Below are 19,308 nucleotides of genomic sequence, written 5' to 3'. Positions count from 1 at the left end.
CAGTCGGGTTGCAATAAGGGGGGTTACATTAGCTTGCCATGGCTTGGGGCGTTTTGAAATAAAACATGAAAATCCATATTTTGACCAAAATAACAAATGAGAATATTTTTTTTTTCAGGTACACACAGTGTGAGCTTTGTTTGTGTGTGGCGAGCATGGGTGATCTTGGCAACGATATGGTGGAAAATCCGTGAAGGCGAGCGAGTAGAATTAAGGGCTGAAATGGCTTGTACGTCTAGAAACAAGACTGATTGTTGACGCTGAGGGCATGATAGGAACTCCCTGATCGTGCACTTTACACGGTACTCGACACAAAGTTTTACATAGAGATGGGTAAGCGAATAAAAAATTGGCTCAGGAACATGCCGTATTTTTAGCCCCGAGGGTTTTTGTTTTCAGTGCTATTTTTTGATAGAAAGTGGCTGTGTCGTTTTGAACAAACAACTGCTTTACTCTTGATGAACGAGAGGAGGTACATTATCTGCACTGAACTAGTTTTTAAGATTCTACCCTTGAACGCCCCTCCTCTAACTCTAGACCATTGCATCCCAAACCAGCCTTTCTTTTTAAACTGTTTATGTCATGTCTCCTAGACATCGACATAATGAGTATGAGACCAGGATGGAAATACATTCCTGGACCTCAAGGAAGTCGGCCAGGTCTGAGATTGGAAAACGTTACTCCATGACTACGGATATGCGGCGAAAGAAAAAAAAAGCCATGATGAAATCCTTTGAAGACTTGCCTATTACGGTAGACTAACCAGTCATCGAACTCTAAGAATAAACCACGTCTTTTCAGCACAAGTTGGCTGGTTTTTTATCGTTATTGTGCCAGACTTCTTTTTATTTTATACGTGGTCATTTGAACCTAATTCAAGCCGTAAACACAGAACGTTCTTGCTGTATTAAGCATGAAGGCACGGATGATCGGAGACGGGCAATGAGACATATTGAACTGACTAAAGTTACAGACCTTTCGGAGGGTGAATGTTAAGGCCGTGAATTTCATGTCATCAACTTAACATCTAGGGCCATTTGACTCTACGCTCCCTCAGATTTTAATCTTCAAGCATAGAGGCCGAAGATTTATGTGTAGCCAACAAAGTTAGGATGTCAAACACAGTGTATCCCACCCTACCCTAAATGGGCGATGACAACGATGGCCCTCCGCCAGTAGACATCTCAAGACATTATAGCTTTATTTTGATATTCGCACAATGCACGGGTCAGCGAATAGAGCAGCCAAGAGCATACAGTACTGCATAAATGCTCGGGGCCTGAGGCCTCAAATGAAACCGAAGCGTGAAGACATGGCACAGCAACGCGAGCAGCCGATCAGCAGCTCAGTCAGACGCCACCACACACATATTGTGAAGTAAAACCACCATGTAGGGTATATCACAACAAAAATCTCCTCGTCTGTGTTCTCCTAAGTGAAAAATGAGACCCCCAGTTCGTTAGTAATAGTACGTACCTGGGTGGCTAAGCATCAGCTATGGGGTGTTAGCCTAGGCAGGGCGGGATTATGGCTTACCGAAAAGCTAGCCGAGAACGCTTTTTGGTGTTCACTTTCTCGCCTTTGTGAAATAGAGTACACGGCGCGCCCGAAATAAACGGTGGCCAGTATAAAACTCCCCTATTTTTGCTTTCTTATTACATCAAAGGTGGAATATTTTTTTTTTTTCCAATATATATCTTCCATCATCTTTTCTCCCCATTTATCCGACCGTAACTCTTCCCTCCTCTTCTCCCATGGTGAAACTCCTTGCCCTGAAATTAGCAATAGCAGGGCTGTTCGCTACTAGCCTTGTATCAGCACTTCCTGAACGACGACATCCTTTAGCCAATAAGTTGAACAAACGTTCTAGTTTGACCGGCAACGAGGCTCCTCCTCTGGATAAGCCAGTTGCAGGAGATCCAATCATTACACAAACCGGCGCTCCTGCACCTACTGCTTCACCTTACTACCAGGCACCGCATCCTCCATACGCCAATTATTATGAAGGCATTCATAAAGCATACCTGTGGTAAGCCGAGGGTCAGGGCTGACAAGGGATTTTCCTTTGTACCTGCCTGTTGTAACACAGTTTGAAAATTTTCCCGCTGAACCCAAATATTCCAGGTATGAGATTCAACGTAGTGGCCCTATTCCAACCCAGCGATTAGCATGGCGTAGCGATTCTTGTATAGCATGCCATGCTGACAACGGAGCGGATCTTTCTGGAGCTTGGTATGAAGCAGCCAATACCATGAAATGGGGTCTTCGTAAGTACAAGATATTTTTTTTTAAGAAGAACGGGAAAACATAAATGCTGGATTACGTTTTGTGCTAAACCTAAACTTTTCCACTCTCATCATAGCCTTGGCATGGACAGTAACCCAATTGGCCTACAACGTGTTATGGTACAAAGACACCCTGGCAGCTGGAAATGAGTTGGTATGTTGTGTGTTACATTACCTACTGATGACTAGGGGGGAGCGCTCCTGACCTGTCCATGAGCCCTTTTTTATTCACCGGTTTCTTTTTTTCAGAACCAAGCCTTGACCACCGTCAAGTGGGGTACTGACTATCTCATTAACGCCCATATCAATGATACGACTTATGTTGGTCAACTGGGTATTTCTGGCATCGGTGACAATGACGATATCGATTTTGCTTACTAGTAAGTTGAGAATAATTTATTTCGTACCCAATATTGCCTTAATGTCTGGGGTCGAAATGAGTTTACCCCAAAGCAAGCGTTAAACCCAAACTAATGTTCTATCTTTGTCCGTCCCTCCATGTAGTTTGGCACCTGTAAGTGAATAATTTTCGAACAACAAATAGGGTCATATGTCCATCGCTCATTCATACACTAAAACTGCGCCTTCTGCTGACAGGAAACGTATGAATTGCGTATGCCTCAACAGTATTGGCATCCTGCTCTGTACTGTACGCCTCAAACTCCCTGTGGTGATATCGTCGCGGAGTCGGCTGCAGCGCTGGCAGCAGGCTCTATCATTTTCCGAGACTACAACTCGACGTACGCCGATCTTTGCCTTCAACATGCTGAATCAATGTATACCTTTGCAAAGCAATACCCACAGAGCTACAACACGCCAAACAATACCGCAAACAGTAAACCACGTTTGATTACGCTGAGCTCATATTTTCCTTCTTTTGTTTGTTTACCATCTATGTTTTATTTATAGCCAATGGCTCTTGGTATGCTGCTGCTGGCTGGTATCCCTCGTCAACAGTTGCAGGTAATTTTTCTGTTTGGTTTTGTACTGGCTGGCTGATACTTTATGTTGTTATGCAGATCTTAAATTTCCCACCCTATTACAGATGATATCTCTCTTGCTGGAGCACTTTTGTACCTTAGCACCAACCAATCGTCCTACTTAAATGACTCAATAACTTACTACCAGACCAACGACTGTCAAAATGCTTGGGGTGAGGAGTCTTGGGATTCCCAAGGTGGCCACTTGCACGTCCTGCTGTACAACATTACCAAAGATGCCCAGTATATGACCAATTTCAAAGCCTTTGCTGCTCAATATCTGCCTGGTACCACACAGACCTTCAAACAGACTCCGCTTGGGTTAGCTTTTCCAGAGTGAGTCAATATTCGTGTTCCATCTACATTTGAGGCAACTGAGCTTACTGTTATATCCTTATATGTTCATTCTGTACCAAGGTTCTGGGGCACGATTGCATTGGATATGAATGCATGTATGTCCATGGTCACCATGGCCAAAGTCATCGGCTACACGGATCCTTATTCAGTTGAAATGTTCAATTTCTGTGTTCAACAAGTCAACTATGTGATGGGCGAGAAGGGCTACTCGTTCATGGTCGGCATGGGCTCGCAGTATCCTCTTCGGGTTAACCACATCAGCTCTTACAACCCATATGACGAGAGCCCAATGTACAATCAGACGCTGACCAATATCGAGAATGATTTCTTGAATGGCCTAACCGATAATCGCAGAATAGCCTATGGTGCTATTGTGTCTGGACCGGATAAGAGCGATCATTACCAAGACGATCATCAACTCTATCAATACAGTGAGGCCACGCAAGACTCTTCTGCTGGCATTATTGGGTTGCTCGCTGGTTTGATTGACATGTATGGCTCAAGCAACTTCAAGTCGTTTTCGGATTGTACCTTGGATCTCGGTTGGAGCCATCCTAATGCCAGCGCTAAACCCAACTGGCCAGCCGATGACTGTTACCACACTTGTAACACTGGTAGCTGCAACTACGCTGTCACCCTGTGGGCTCCTGACAGCAAGCAAATTGTCAACCAGACAGCCGTTGCTTCTGCCTCTGCTTCGGCACTGGGCAGCAACCCCAGCAACAATGCCTCCACCTCTGACTCTTCCCACCAGACCATTGTGCTTCTCCCCATCACCTTGGTCACTCTCCTTGTTTCCTACCTGTTCTTGTAAAACACACGGCCCAAAAAAATATTTTTCTTTTCTTTCCCCCATTTTGTCTCTTGTATCCTCTTTTTTGTATCCTCTTTCACCTAAACCTCGCCTCGCCTCGCCCCCATACTCATTCCTTTGCATGTTCGTCCCATCGTTTCAGTTACTATCTTCCTTCACAGGGAGCCATTTTAATCTGGTACTAGCCCTCCACCCCATTTTTTTATAATTTTTTTACTACCATACTGCTACAAAAAACCAAAGAAAACACCACAGGCGCTTTTGTTTAATATATCAGTGATAATTAAAAACCACCTGGCCTTTCTTCTTTTTATTTTGATACAACTAATATATGGTACATCACAAGTTGGTTAAAAGACACAACTCATGTTACAACCAGCCGTCAGACGAAGCGTTGTTCCATGCGGTATCCGGAGAGCTAAAGTCTCCAAAATCATCGGCCGTAGTGAAGTCACCGAAATCGTCAAGGGCCGGAGGTGCGGCGGTGGACACGGAGGCAGCAGTGTGGGGAGACGGTTGCATGGGTGGGTGGTGCATTTTTTCAGCAGTGGGTGGCGATCGCAGTGACGACGACCACTCGGACAGACTTCCAGACATGGAGGCCGATCTGAAGATATCCCATTTGGCATCTTCAGGCGATGAAGGATGGGCGGCGGGAATAGGTTGTGCAGACACTACGGAGCCTGTAAAGCCTCCGAAGCCGTCGAACGAGTTCTGGCTTCCAAGCGACGGGGCAGTGGTCTTCGGCTGGCCTTGGAGATGGGCTAGCGGTTGACTTTGTCTTGCTCCTCCCATATTGGGCCATGATGGACCAGATTTCGAGCTGGATGACAGTGCTCCAGGCATGGTATACTGAGGTGAGGGCACACTATCTTTTGTGTTAGCACTCGGAGTGGGTCGAGCTCTGGCTCCAAATTGCGTAGCATTTGCCTCAAACATATCAAGATCCATGATGCCAAGACCGATCTGTTTGGATTTGCTGTTCGTTTTGCTGGTCATGTTGCCTCCAGTACTTCCCAAGGTGTCCAAAAAGGAAATGTCGTTCGATGACAGCCAAGAGTCTCGCTTCTCCGGCGCAGTTGGTGTTGCCACGGGTGATAAACTGGCTTGCGATGGCCTGTTTGCCTGCTGTCTGGACGTGAAATGGGGCGAACGTGAGAAGGGCTGTGTTGGAGATCTAGGTTGTCCGGCTGGAATGGTGCTCGGGGACTGAGAAACAAAGTCGGAAAACTCATCGTTGGAGGATATTCCTTCATTCTTCACCGCAACGGATTCTCCAAACGAATCTAAAAACGACATATCATTCGATGAAAGCCATGAATCTCTTTTCTCTAGTGCTACTGAAGGCGATGTATTCGGGAATACAGTGGAATGTGGATGTATTGGTGAATTCGTCGCTGCGTTCAATGGTGGCAATGATGCTGATTTGATAGGTGAGGCTTTATCTACGGAATCATTTTCGCGTAGTTTCGGCTTCTCAGGTGTAGAAGGAGTCATGTTGGAAGGCAGGCTACCGTATGATTCCGTAAATGATGGTGATATATTGGAACTTTGTAGTATGTTAGGCATCGTTGATGATCTGTTGGGCGATGGGACATTCTCCGTTGCACTTTCAAATCCACCAAATATGTCCATAGAACTATCCTTCAGGCCCTGCGATACGCTATTGACTGACCCAGGGGTGGGCTTCGTACTGCCACCCAGCGCATCCAAAAAGGACATGTCATTCGATGACAACCAAGAATCCATTGTATCGGATTTAAATACTGGTGGAGACGTGAAAGGTGATGAGATTGTTTGTGCATGCTCAATGGCAGGCGGCGAACTGACCAATTCTGTAGATAACGGTTTGGCAGGCTGCTTTTCCGATGATAAACTTGAGTCTGATGTTGAGGTTTCAAGTACTTCTGCAGACATATTCAGAGGGGATTGTGCCATTAATTTAGGAGATGCTTCATCAGGCGTTGATGCTGTCGTTGGTCCTGGCGAAGACACCCGGGATTGCGGGTTGAATCTTGTTGGTGTCAGTGGCCGTGCCGCCGACATCGTTCTAAGAGTATGTGGTGTTGGTGATGGAGACCGTACTCGCTCATCACTATATGACTGCTGCCTTTTGACAAGATTTGGAGACTGTACAGGTGTTGATGGTGGACGATTGGAAGAGTCAAGGGATGCTTGACGTTCCGTCGAGTCTGATTGGCGAGGTAGAACGGGTGATCTTGTCTGCTGCAACGATTGGCGCGTACTACTCTCGATTTGATTCACGACATGAGATATCGATGGCATGTCCAATGATTTCACACTTGCTGCGGAAGTAGGTGCAGAATCCGAAGGTGGCAGCTTACTCGTGGCAATTTTAGGAAGGTTTGGAAGGTTGCCCAGTTTTGGTGATGGCATTTCATCCATTTTTGAAGACAATGCATTGCTGATGTTATCACTGCTTGACACCTTAAAGATTGAACCGTGTCAGATCTGAAAACGCTACACAAATAATCTTCAAATTCTCTCTTCCTTCCAATGCTTACCTTTGTGATGGTTGAAGACTCGACGGGATTTTTGGGTGATGGAACAGAAGACTTTTCCTTAATTATATCCACCTTGGTGCTATCGATGACTGGTGAAGTGACTTTATGAGAATCCACAGTCTCATTAGGTACCATCTTGGGGGAAGAGGTAGGCGGAGACATCCCCTTTTGCGAAAAGGATTTGGGGCTCTTAAAAGTAGGTGAAGCAGTGGCCTACAAAATGCTGGGATAAGAAGTCGGTCTATCCAATAAACATACAAATGCGTTACTCACATTTCCTCTCCAACACTTCAAGGCATCAAGATGCAGTTTCTCAATACGAGAATTTCTCCATTGTACTTTCGGTATACCATTATCATCGTCCGTATCGACAGTCAGAGCATGCCATGTTATGGTTGGTAACAAAGATCTACCATGGAAGAGAGTGAGTGGTTAAGAGTGATATAAAGCAGACAGACTAAGACACTTACTCGTGAGCATTCATGATAAAGTCTTTGACAGCTTGTGGTTCTTCAGCCAAGTTAAGGCTATCATAGTCCCTGGCGTTTGGCATCATGTGCGTGAGAACAGCATCCCATACTTCAAAAGCCCCTTTCGGATTGCCAAAGTCGCTCATAGCCTGATTGCAGTTGATGTCAACATAGGTCGTAAACCTTCATTCAGATATGCCTCCTTCATAACTTGTACTTACAATAGCATTTTTGATATTGACTGGTACCTCTTGAAAAGGTGTAACTACCGGTGGATTGTTATGTACAACATTATCGCTAGGAGACGTGGCTAGCGACTCTTTGCTGTTTTCTCTATCAAAATCACCAAAATGGTCATCATCGTCGTTGTCATCGAATGCTCCAAAGTCATCAGCATCACCAAATTCATCGTTATCGTCGAAACCTCCAAATTCATCATCATCACCAAACTGATCGTCATCATTGTCGAAGCCTCCAAATTCATTATCAGCACCAAATTGATCGTCATCATTGTCGAAACCTCCAAATTCATCTGCTTTGCCATCATCAAAATGGTTATGAGGATCGTGACCTTGTTCGACAGTAGTTTCGATAGATTCATGGACTTTGTTTTGGACATCATCCAGTGGTCCGAAGTCATCAGCCTTTTCAAAACCACTACTAGTATCGAGCGATTTAGATTGATCCTCTTCGGCCTGTACTCCAGTAGCATGGAACCCTTTTAATTCATTGCCGCTTTCTTCGTTGTCAATGATACTGGGTGTTTCAAAGTCATCAACTTTATCTGGGATTTCAGTTGTGTCGAGTACTCCCAAATCTTCTTTTTCTATGCTGCTATTGGTATACTTCAAGCTCCTAGGTTCAACAGAAACTCCATCTTCAGTACTGCCTGAAAAACCTGATGGTTGGCTGTCGTCAGCAATATCGTTTTCATTGCTGACCGGGCCCACAGCCTCAACCGGCGTCAAAGCCGACATGGGCGCTGTCTCAGATTTTGAGGTTGGCCCATAATCCTTGACGCTAAACTCTTCCTCGGCATTTGAAACAGGTGACGGTGCGGATGATGCGCTGTCCGCGTTGGATACTTGGTCATCGATGGGTGCAGCCTCTACTGATATTTGTTCTGGTATATTCGTCTGGTTGGCCGAGGAAGAAGCTTGAATCCGACCACTCTCATAATGTTCAGAAACGCTGTCCACGTTGCCAGAATTTGTTTTATCGGTTTCGCGATCCTGTTCCTCGTGGACTGTTTCATCTCTGGTCAATTGCGCTTCCAAAGTTGGCGAGGCTATATCTGATCGATCAACTTTGTCCTTAGCGCAAAGTACGTCATCCTATAGCCCGAAGTAACCGACTTACCTTCTTCATCTTTGTGGACCTCCTGTCCGGTTTCTTCGCTTACTGAGGAATCTACAGGAATATCAAGCTCGCTTGCATGAAAGTCTGACTTTGGAATAGCGTCGTGCTGATAGGTTCCAAAGCCATCGACGGGCTGAGGAGAAGTGGCTGTACCAGCAGCAAAATCACCAAAATCGTCGTTTCCTGCTTCGAAATCGTGGAAGTCGCCAAAACTGTCATCAAAGTCGTGTTCGGAATGTGGCACTTTGGACGAATTTACTTTTAATTCCAAAGTGTCTGGCTTTGTCTGAGTGAAGTCAGGTTCGTCCATTTCATTACGAGTCTACAATGGGCTATCAAGATCCAGCAGGGATCTAGGTTGGTTGGTCGAGAGGTTTGAAAGAAAGCAATCGATCCGTCCAAAAGATGCAATCAAGGCGAAGGAAAGTTCAAACTGTAAAGTGTGGCAACTGTGGTTTTGCGACTGAGACGGAGTAACAAATTACCGCCCAGCTCAAATTTGTCAATGCCTACATCGTTTTAAATTTCCGTTAGCAGCAGCCAGCAAATGATACCAGATGGTTTTATTAAGCCTTAGCGTGTCTTGAACATCGAATATAATCTTTCTTAGATTCGAGATGGGCGCCAGTTTTGAACAAGCGTAATGCCAAGAAAGCTAAGGTCTTTATAAACTCATCCTTAGTGGCGCCAGAAAACTTAAGTAGCGTCAACGAACTTAGATACAAGGTCATCCTTTGATGGGGTATATTAGTGATTTTAGTGAACGCTGTCTAATTTCTTTTTCTGTATCCTATGATAAACATTGGGAGAGTATGGTGAATTAATATGGGTGTAAATGAGTCAGACCCACCCAAACTTTATACAACAGGTTATCAGATAAAACACACATGCTTGGATGGACAGCGTCGACATCGATCGGCAGAGGAACAGCATTAGCATGGTCTCATTCGAAATAAGCTATTACCACATAGGGTGGTATCAAATAAAAGCCTGCATGGGATCGCCACGAACAATGGCCAGAAATTAAAACGAAAGGGTTCATTTTTTTCCTGAGGTGGAAGTAGCCAGTCAGCGAGCGGATGGGATGGCGGGGGTTGTGACGACCCAATTTTTTGCTGCAACAAAAGCGTCCGCACACACTCCGTACACACTCCATAGATTAAATGCCTGCTCAGCATCGATCAGAGTTAGAGGACATTCTGTCTGATAAGGTCTTTGCGGTTGAATCCGTAGGAGAACACCAGATCGATGATGACGATACTGAAATTGTGGAAGAAGCCAAACCAGGATTCTGCGTTGAATGCAAGGATCAACGGGTGAGGTTTTATAATCCTGCGAAATGTCAAAGCGCGAGTCGACACCTAACCACTTAATGCACTGTAGGCATCAATGCAATGCTCGCACTGTAACGAACCTTTCTGCGAAGTTTGCTACGGTTAGTGTTCTTAAAGAGGAGAGTGACGACAACTTCACCCTATCCTGATATGTGTTTCCGCATACCCTTTACTAGGCATGATTCATCGCACGGGAAAAAGAGCCTTACATGCGGCTTCGCCAATTATAACCGCCAACGAAGAGAATGGAAGACGTCAGTCTACTTCTGAGTCGAATACTGAGGTAAAAGGATTGGGTAGTATGGCATTGTGTGCTATGGACTTGGCCGACTTACGCTGCATGATGGCTATTAGGAAGGCGAAAATATTTCATTACATGATAATCTGACAATGAATGAGCCAAAGAAAGCGGCTGGTCCAACCTTTGAAGAAATAATGATCCACAAGTATGATACCTAATGTTAGATTAAGTCAGCTTCTTTCTCTGTTCAGTATTTTGATAACATCTTGGCTGTTCTATAGGGCAAAATTCATACCATTGCGACTCAGCTTGGACGAAAGAAAGTATCTGCGACTGTAAGTGGATGACATATTATCTAATTGGGGGAAAACGAGATAAATCATTAATCCGCCCCAAATATGACATAGGTTGGAGGCAGCTCTGAATGTGTCCGAATACACAGGTAAGTTCCGAATCCAGGACAGCAGTCCGTATTTTGGCCAAAACCATGGTGTTCATTGAGTGTACCACGTAGACCGAGTGGATGGATTTGAGCATAAGAGCAAGGCAAAGCGTATTGTGGCCCAAATCAAAGACATTTGCGCGGTCCTGTCAGGTTTGGTGACAGCCTGTGACTATAGAAGAGGACAAGAGCTTTTTGCGGACCGAACATTCGAGCAAAATGAAGACTTTTTTCAAAAGATTTTCGAAATTGGAAGAAGGTGAACATCAAGGATCAAAACAGGGTTGGAACCATTTCACTTTACAAGTGATGCTAACGTGGTTGATCCTATAGACACAAAATCATGAACCCAGAAAAAATGAGATCCGCTTATGGCAAATTAATGTACATGCTAATGGTGAGTAAAAAAAAAAAAAAGACATGTAGCAAGTAAACAGTTCATCCCATGATTGCGATGTTTAATCGACCCATCCGGGGCTTGATTTGCGTAGGATTCGGCGATCCCGGAGGTTGAAGAGATGCTAGGATTCTCATGTGTCATACCCATCAAAACAGTTTACAGTTTCCTCAAGGAGCGCAATGGTGTCGACGTTTTGACCAACGAAATTATCTTGTTAGCTACCATGGAAATTGTTCCTACTGGTAAAACTAGACTACAAATTCAGACTGAAATTAAGCGTAAGGAGAGGTCGATTGAACAGCTCAGTCGGAAGTACAGTAACCCAAAGCTATCGGCCGACGAAATCCGACATTGTCTTTACAGTATTGGCGATAACAATGCATATCTACGGGCTAATCGGTGAGTTGTGAAAAATTTCATTTTGTTCTTGCCCTTCCATAGGTAAGGAGTGGGTGGGCAATCATTCGTTTTAGCTATTTTAATTTTGGGAAATATTTTGGCTTACTGATAATTATTCTGGTCCATGTTCGGATTACTATGCTTGGTAGACATCCGTGTGAGAAAATGCTCACGTATCTGCAAACCTATTTCAAGCCAGATGAGTTTGAACCGGGTTATTCGTTGTCAATTTCCGCCGGTAGATCAGGACATCGACTTAGCCATGATCATTCTACGCAATACACCTATGTGAACCAGACTCTGATGCTCTGGAGGGAAATTCTGCATGAGATGTTTATGCTGTGGAGTTTGGCTGATCAAGATTTGCTCAATAGCCACAATGTTTACAAGCTAATGGATACTGGTCAAGGCGTTCAGCGCATGCAACCTTGCCCTGCTATTGGTCGCGAGATGCACCGTACTTTGTACAAAGCTCAGAAGAAGGCAAAGACTTGGATTGGTAGTAGTGTCATCCACCTTGGGGATAAGAACGTGCCAAATGCGCTCATGTTTATTGACAAGGTAAGTGGGGTCAGCCATGGGGTGCTTTCGCGGGAAGGCCGTTCTAGATGCCGCTGGAGCTAACTTGTTGCCTCTCGGCCGATTATCTCCCAAATCAAAAAATTCCCAATCATACATAGTACAACCAAGTCGCGAAGATCTTGAATCCTATTGTCCTTACCTTGGATCATATGGATGATTTATGCAAGGACGACGGCATCAACCGATACATTCAAAACACCTTTGGCGGAGTGGACCAATGCAAGAAGGAAATTTTGCGTAAGCCATCTCCATCTCACTGTCTGACACTATTTGTGAACCTTCAGAGCGACATGGGCTTGGTGTGTATATGTTTCCGGTGCGGGTACTAAGTTTGGAAGAGAGAATCACTTAATCGACTAATTTGGAAGAGATCGACCACGATGTCGGCTTGGAATTGAATCCCCCCATCCCAATCTTTTTTATTCATTCTCTTACCCTTCAAACTAACTTTGTACAATTTGGCAGTCAACTTTTTCCGCGGAGCCTTTGACGGGTCTGGAGCAGATAACTTTTATGATGCAGGCAGCTGTATCGACGGAAGACTAACTTCAGCGTGGAACTGTAAGTAAACACACCATTTCCATCCATACATTTGTGTAGCCATATGGATAAACTAAATAGTCATTTACCAAAAAATCAACTGCTGACAGGGTGCTCACAAATTGAGCAAAAACCGTTCTTCACAGTCTTCCTTCTAACGGTAAGATCGTAATCGTCAGGTTAGAGAAGTCGAATGAGCCATCTTTTTTAACTCTTTCGCTGTGGTAGGGCTTTGTTGGATTTGACGGCGGAGGTTGGAACTAGATTAAGTTTGTATACACTCGATCATTCGATAGAATGGGACAAGAAGTGTATATAAGAAGACGGGCATAGACTCAATGTAAAATTAGGATGGAATAAAATGAATGGCATGGGGATGAAGGAAACGTAACTCCTGCTATTGATGTTTGTGCAATGTTATGGACCCAAAAGAGAAATGATCAAAGCTCCCATCATGCGGTTCCAAGGGATACACTGTTAGGGGACATTGGTTTTTCGTGGGACACCTCAACCACGCAGCTTATCCATTTCGGTGCGAAGATATTTAGAGAACTTTGTTGTATCTGATCCCCTCTCTTGGATGCTTTTTTTTTTTTACAGTTTGGCAAGGTGTGTTACTCTTTTTTCTCTTTGTTTGGGCCACACACACACCTACATACACATCGACATATATGCTTCTGAATGACTGACATCACCAACAATTATATGTCTACTCTCTCCGTCTTCTCCTCTCATACCTCCTATTTCTTTTCTCTTTTAATTTTTTCTTCAGCTGTCGAAAGTATTGCAGAAATCGTCTTAATTTACTCCTCTACGGATTCCTTTTATCTCTCCTGAAATACGATCATCGTTTCTTCGTAAGACCTTCTCGGATCATGTTCCGCTACGCCCATCGCGCACACCCACTAATATTTTTTCTTTTTAAAAAAATAATATATTGCTACAGTCGATCCTGGTGTTCCCCCAACGTTGTTGACAACACGACAAAAATTTATTCATCCACAGCAACAACAGCCCAAGAAATTCAGAAATTAACACATAATCATTATCCACTGGAGGTATTATGCTCTCAAGCGCAGGAATGGACACAGTAACACGCTATCGTCGCTCACCTCCTCGACACCGGCATTCAAATGGGTAAATTTCTTTTTTACATAGTCTGTGTACAGCTTTTTGTTTCAGTCTCGGATTACGTTAACATAATTTTTTCAATATATGGAAAATTAGGTCTATATTCAAAACTGAAACACTTGCAGAGCAATACATGGAACCCGTCATGACTTGTGAAGCATTTGCAACTTATTCACCACCACGCGCACAGCATTTAGCCATCAATTCACCTTTTTCAATGGATGCTACTACCATGTCACATCATGGCTATGGTCTAGTTCACCCAGTGGCAAATCCACATTCTTCCGGCCATTTTCAGGGATCCTCCTCCATTTTTCATCTTAGTCCTTCACCTACACCATCCTCCACCAGTCCATCCTCCGCAACAGAAACATCAAGGTAAGAAATTCTAAAAAGACAAAAAGAGAAAGCCGAGATATAGATTATATCATTTCTCCCATGTGTTGGTGTTCCCTTCGTTTTCTCCACCCCCGTTTTCTCCCCAAAAAGCTTGTTTCCCATGTTACTTGTGTTTGCCATAGACGCTCGTTTCGGGTATCCCGGAAGAATGAGCCGTTCAACCTGTGTGTGTGTGCAACCACAAGGTGGCATTCTATCATACGATCGGGAATTCCTTATTTTGGGCTCCCTACTTTTTTTTTTTTTTCACATTGCTAATCGATCTCTCTATCAACGACAGTCTTCGCCACGAGATTATTTTAGAAGGTAAGCCACATCATAAATCCCACTGTTTGATAACGTGATCGACTCACATTGTTCTTTGCATTCAGCACCGACTGCAAGTGCACAGAAACAGGATCAGTTCTCATTGACTTATCTCAACAAAGGTCAATTTTATCCCGTCTCTATCAATGACTCGCTTTGTAGAGATTGCGAGTTAAAAACAACCATCAGCATCGCCTTCCACGAACACCCCCATAGGCAGATCGCTTCTAACTTTTGGAAATATTGGATATGCCAGCAAAGCGAGACTCAGGCTGCTCGAGCCCTTGACATTGGTAGGTAGAGCGGATATTCATATGCATCTTCCCCGCAACCTGTTGGACTCATCCTTCCGACAGATCTAGCCGGCAGCAGCGGTATCATTGACTCTCAGTGCGATACTTTTGACCGAGTTACCTTTACATGGAATGGTCGACAGGGAGCCAAAGTGTTCATTAAATTCAACTGTCTTTCTACGGACTTTTCTCGGATCAAAGGCGTAAAAGGCATTCCCCTTCGAATAGCAACCGAAACGCATGTTGTCGATAACGAACACCATATAGAAAAGGCCTTTTGTAAGATTAAGTTGTTTCGAGACAAGGTAGGATTTTGGCCGTCATCCATAATGCAATGTACCCCGCAAACTTATTCCATGCACGTAGGGAGCAGAGCGTAAAAACAAGGACGATGCAAAACATATTGAGAGGCAATTGGAAAAACTTCGAAGTGAGTTCCCTCGCCACTGTATGCTGAATAGCATGGATAGTGTACTTACCGTGTCTCCATCAGCGAACTGTCAAGATAAGGGAGGTGACAGTAATCCGCTATGGCTCGTGTATATGCCATCCCAAACCTACACCATCTTTTCTGAAGTGCCTGCGAGCCCAGAAATTCTACCATCGCCATTGGAAGAAACGGAATTTGACATTCCGTTGATGGATACACAATGCTCTCTTGATAGTTTGCCCCAAGAGGAGCCTAGCCCTTGGTGTTTACAACAACCTGCCACGCCGGCCGCGCCGTCGTCGGCCGAACTCAAGCGGCGTTTTGATGAATACATTAACCCAGACTATTCTAATGCTTTAGACATTGACAAGTCGTATGTACCACAACCGAGGAAACGGAAAGCAGGTCGGTACACACTCTGTTTGTTTTGCTTACCTTTCCTGTCTTTCCCAAACAACTCACCCTCTCTGTTCCTTTCGGCTCTATCCGACGCAGTATTGAGCTTCTTTGTTTGCTTCCACCCGGGCGACCCGTATCGAGCTATTTATTTGGAATCATTTACCCTGCAGGACTTGGTAACAAAAATTTGCTCCAAAGTAAACCATATCGAACGAAAGCAAGTCGGACAAGTGGTGCGAAGTCTGATTAATCGCCCTATAGAAGTTCATGTTGATGACGCCTTTGTATCAACCAACATACCAGAGGAGCAGCCTATGTATATCAAATTCAGATTGCAAGATGATAGCAGTTATAAGATGATACTGCACTACTAAGTGGAATGCCCGACCCATGACATTAGGCTGGAACGCCGCTCACTCAAGTTAACTCATTCACTCTCCTTACTCACTCACTAAACTTGAGCACTATACTTCATTCATTGCTTTCACTTTACTTTCCTTTGCTTTTTTTCACCCATCTGTAAAATTCTGAATGTTCGTCTCTCTTTTGTTCGTCTTCCACTGTTTGGAGACTCATGCTTTTTGATACCTCATATCATTTCAGTGTTCTTTTTTTTTTTGATATGCTGTGGCTCACAATCCAACCGTATTCATTCGTGTATGATCCAAGTTCGCATAGCTCTTTCAATGTACACAAATCCAAAAGAAAAAAATTTATATGATAAAAATTGGCCTTCAGGGGGAAAATTTTGGGATTGTCCGAATGATGATGGCATGTCTCTGTCACAGCTTTATTCCTGTCAGCAGACTCACGCTTAATGGGCTGGGCCAAAACAAAGTCCAATGAGCCCCTCAGATCTCTCCGCTATACTGCTTACACTTATCCCAACGGTTCTTCCCTCCTCCAACTGAATGTGGTCATCACTGTTGATCGCATACATTGCTGGAGGATTCACACTATTCCCAGTTGCCGCTCTACTCTTTGTATTTGCAACCCATCTCTCCTCCTTACTTTTTGATTCCTCACTATGGACACTTGGACTGAGCACCTTTCGGACAAGGAAAATTCATGTACATAGAGTCGCAGCCGGTACCGCCGCCAAGGAAAACATCACACCAGCACATCATGACTTGGGACAGCAGCTATACAAAGTCGGCTGGTTGAGGGTCACTCGTGAAAATAATAGCGCTTTACCGGAACCTTCTCTGGGCGATATGGTGATGGCCTTTATCGCTAGCAAGACCAATACCAGACGAAAGCCCGCCGCAGATTACTATTTTGCTGTTCTTCGATATACAACTTTGTTCCTGTACGATTCAGAAAAGCAACTGGACTGCAAAGGAGTCATCATTGTTAGTAACCATAATATCCGGCTGTATCCAAATGGCTTGCAGGAGCACGAGGTCTTCTCCAGACCCAGCTGTATCAAGCTGGAGAAAAAAGCCTTTTCGGTGCCATCCGATCAAGACAATATTCCTCTCATGGACGACGATAGTGTGGAAAATAGCTCCTATTTTTTAAATTGCGAACGATGTATAGAAAAAGAGGACTGGTATTTCGCTCTTCGAAGAGCCAGTAAATTGCCTGCCAACAAGCCGGCGGAAAATCTCGAAAAAGTCCAGGAGCCAACACAATTCGATCAGGCAGCCATGAACCAATTGATTGCCACCATTCACAGCGACGAGCATCATTTTCATACGCAATGGCTTAATGCCTTACTTGGTCGAGTGTTCTTTGCAGTGTATAAAACCGACATAGTGAAGCAATTCTTATATCAAAAGGTCGTCACCAAGGTCAACAAGATGAATGAAAAGACGCCGCCTTTCTTGGGTGATATCAGAGTTCGGTCAGTGCATGTGGGCCAGGCTCTTCCGTATTTGACACAACCACGGTTGTTAGGGATGGGTCCGTCGGGAGAGTTAACCGGAGAGTGCAATATCAACTATGGCGGCGGTTTCAAGTTGGAGATTGACACGCTGGTCAAATGGAAATACTCGGATCGCCTTCGACCGCTCAACCTTAACATCATCTTATCTTTAACTTTGAAGAAAATCAAGGGTAAGGTGTTGTTCAAGATCAAGGAGCCACCGACCAATAGATTGTGGTTTGGGTTTTATGAACCGCCAGACATGGAGTGGGTGATTGAACCGGTGGTGTGGGACAAGCGTGTTGGGTATTCCCTCATCATCAAGACCATCGAAGCTAAATTGAAAGAGCTTGTGATGGAGAACATGGTGTTGCCCAACATGGACGACTTTCCCTTCTTCCCTACCGATAGCGCTGGTGGCATCTTTGGCCCTGACACGGATGACCCTTACAGTAGTCGGACTAGCTCGCCTATGTCAACACCACCAACACAACCTCAAGATAAGAAACCAGATGAATTGGCTGTGAACAATGCAGCGGCAGCGACAAACCCAATCAACAAAGCGCTTGAACATGCATATCTACAAGACAATTCAGTTGCATCGTCGTCGCACTCGTTGCCGGATCTTATTTCAGCAGCAGCACCTGACATGCATACACAGTACGAGTTGACGGCTAACTCAACCATAGAATCAAGCCATAGCACATCCGCAAAGCCAGCTCGATCAAGCTCGACCACGACGCGACGATGGTTTAGTACTACCAAGGAACGGCCTATACCCAGCCCTACTACATCTGAACCCAGTATACCTGTGTCAACATCACCGCTTCGACAATCAACCATAATGAGTTTTGCTGGATCGTTATTGACCCCTCGACGAAAAGTGTCTCCCACTGCCATAGGAAACGAAATCGAGGAGCCGGCGCCTGCTCAACAAGAGAACAGCACCAATGGTATTGCCATCCCTAATCGACGCTCGGATGCCATTCTCGAAACAGACATATTGTCGACTACACCCGACTCATTACACTCCAGTCCATCTTCATATCTTTTTCAAGGTTACAGCTCAAGTATTCGTAGCATAGGAAGTGATGAACAAAGTAGTGGTGGCGTGTTTTCATCGTCCCTCTCCATTTCTCTCAATTCGCCTGCTTTATCATTCAACGAGAGACATGCCGATGACATTGACTCACTACACCTCCCAGCTTCGTCTAGCACCACCACAAACCGACTACGCTCCAAGTCCACCGCATCTCTCGCCGTATCGGAAGTCAATGTCAACGCACCCACTGTCCTGGGTGACAGCAGCTTGAACGGATTACTTCGAGAGAAACAAAAGAGGAGAGCCGCACCAGTTGAACCGTCTGGAGAAAAGGGTGTGTCCTCTTTTGATGGCGGGTCTCCAGACGAAGGAGCTTTGACAGCTGCCTAGGATTAGACCGAGGCAAACTGTATGTACATTTTTTTTTATTCTTATTTTTTGTTGCTCAGTGTTCTACGCTCTTCATTCTAGACATTTCTCCGTCTTATATGTATATAAATCTGTTACACCTTTCTCTATACCCCGCATTAAACCACCCAACGTACATATAAAATGGAAGTGTATTGGAGGAAAAAAAAATGGCATGAAGCAGTGTATAGATTTAATGAGCACATCAAGTCATTTCTAAAGATGGAAACACGTCCAACGCAAAAAGGTAGAAGTTGGAGAGGGGGGCTCCCTAAGGAAAAAAGGTATATATCTACATACAGAAA

The 19,308-nt window shown here is 44.5% G+C and overlaps 6 protein-coding genes across 6 annotated transcripts; 5 read left to right on the top strand and 1 right to left on the bottom strand.

Annotated features, from left to right (window-relative positions):
• Positions 1–1,673: 1,673 nt before the first annotated feature.
• K450DRAFT_234211 (uncharacterized protein) lies at positions 1,674–4,621 on the top strand. Its single transcript, XM_051587884.1, has 9 exons — positions 1,674–2,029; positions 2,125–2,267; positions 2,363–2,439; positions 2,535–2,665; positions 2,790–2,799; positions 2,883–3,120; positions 3,195–3,248; positions 3,331–3,601; positions 3,683–4,621. The coding sequence occupies exons 1-9, from the start codon at positions 1,755–1,757 to the stop codon at positions 4,434–4,436; spliced, it is 1,953 nt and encodes a 650-aa protein (XP_051446016.1). The 5' UTR covers positions 1,674–1,754; the 3' UTR covers positions 4,437–4,621.
• Positions 4,621–9,335, bottom strand: K450DRAFT_234209 (uncharacterized protein). The gene is made up of 7 exons (XM_051587883.1): positions 8,791–9,335; positions 7,653–8,725; positions 7,432–7,580; positions 7,235–7,370; positions 6,962–7,174; positions 5,957–6,884; positions 4,621–5,929 (listed from the first exon to the last, which is right to left on the bottom strand). Exons 1-7 carry the CDS (start codon positions 9,098–9,100, stop codon positions 4,806–4,808), a joined length of 3,933 nt encoding a protein of 1,310 aa, XP_051446015.1. The 5' UTR covers positions 9,101–9,335; the 3' UTR covers positions 4,621–4,805.
• A 286-nt stretch (positions 9,336–9,621) lies between these two features.
• Positions 9,622–13,302, top strand: K450DRAFT_234190 (uncharacterized protein). The gene is made up of 14 exons (XM_051587882.1): positions 9,622–10,106; positions 10,174–10,225; positions 10,301–10,407; positions 10,479–10,570; positions 10,647–10,700; positions 10,773–10,807; positions 10,880–11,066; positions 11,141–11,204; positions 11,299–11,606; positions 11,756–12,167; positions 12,287–12,425; positions 12,654–12,749; positions 12,839–12,888; positions 12,957–13,302. The coding sequence occupies exons 1-14, from the start codon at positions 9,954–9,956 to the stop codon at positions 12,990–12,992; spliced, it is 1,785 nt and encodes a 594-aa protein (XP_051446014.1). The 5' UTR covers positions 9,622–9,953; the 3' UTR covers positions 12,993–13,302.
• Positions 13,303–13,388: 86 nt separating this feature from the next.
• On the top strand, positions 13,389–14,021 carry K450DRAFT_234189 (uncharacterized protein). Its single transcript, XM_051587881.1, has 3 exons — positions 13,389–13,585; positions 13,675–13,865; positions 13,956–14,021. Exon 1 carries the CDS (start codon positions 13,410–13,412, stop codon positions 13,563–13,565), a length of 156 nt encoding a protein of 51 aa, XP_051446013.1. The 5' UTR covers positions 13,389–13,409; the 3' UTR covers positions 13,566–13,585; positions 13,675–13,865; positions 13,956–14,021.
• K450DRAFT_234180 (uncharacterized protein) lies at positions 13,389–16,454 on the top strand. Its single transcript, XM_051587880.1, has 9 exons — positions 13,389–13,585; positions 13,675–13,865; positions 13,956–14,237; positions 14,539–14,564; positions 14,630–14,857; positions 14,921–15,162; positions 15,224–15,287; positions 15,351–15,692; positions 15,783–16,454. Exons 2-9 carry the CDS (start codon positions 13,792–13,794, stop codon positions 16,058–16,060), a joined length of 1,536 nt encoding a protein of 511 aa, XP_051446012.1. The 5' UTR covers positions 13,389–13,585; positions 13,675–13,791; the 3' UTR covers positions 16,061–16,454.
• K450DRAFT_234173 (uncharacterized protein) lies at positions 16,330–19,171 on the top strand. Its single transcript, XM_051587879.1, has one exon. It carries the CDS (start codon positions 16,598–16,600, stop codon positions 18,983–18,985), a length of 2,388 nt encoding a protein of 795 aa, XP_051446011.1. The 5' UTR covers positions 16,330–16,597; the 3' UTR covers positions 18,986–19,171.
• Positions 19,172–19,308: the final 137 nt, after the last annotated feature.

Source organism: Umbelopsis ramanniana, assembly GCF_025399195.1.
Source record: "Umbelopsis ramanniana AG unplaced genomic scaffold K450scaffold_17, whole genome shotgun sequence".
NCBI lineage: Eukaryota > Fungi > Mucoromycota > Umbelopsidomycetes > Umbelopsidales > Umbelopsidaceae > Umbelopsis > Umbelopsis ramanniana.
This window is presented reverse-complemented; position numbering and strand designations above follow the sequence as displayed.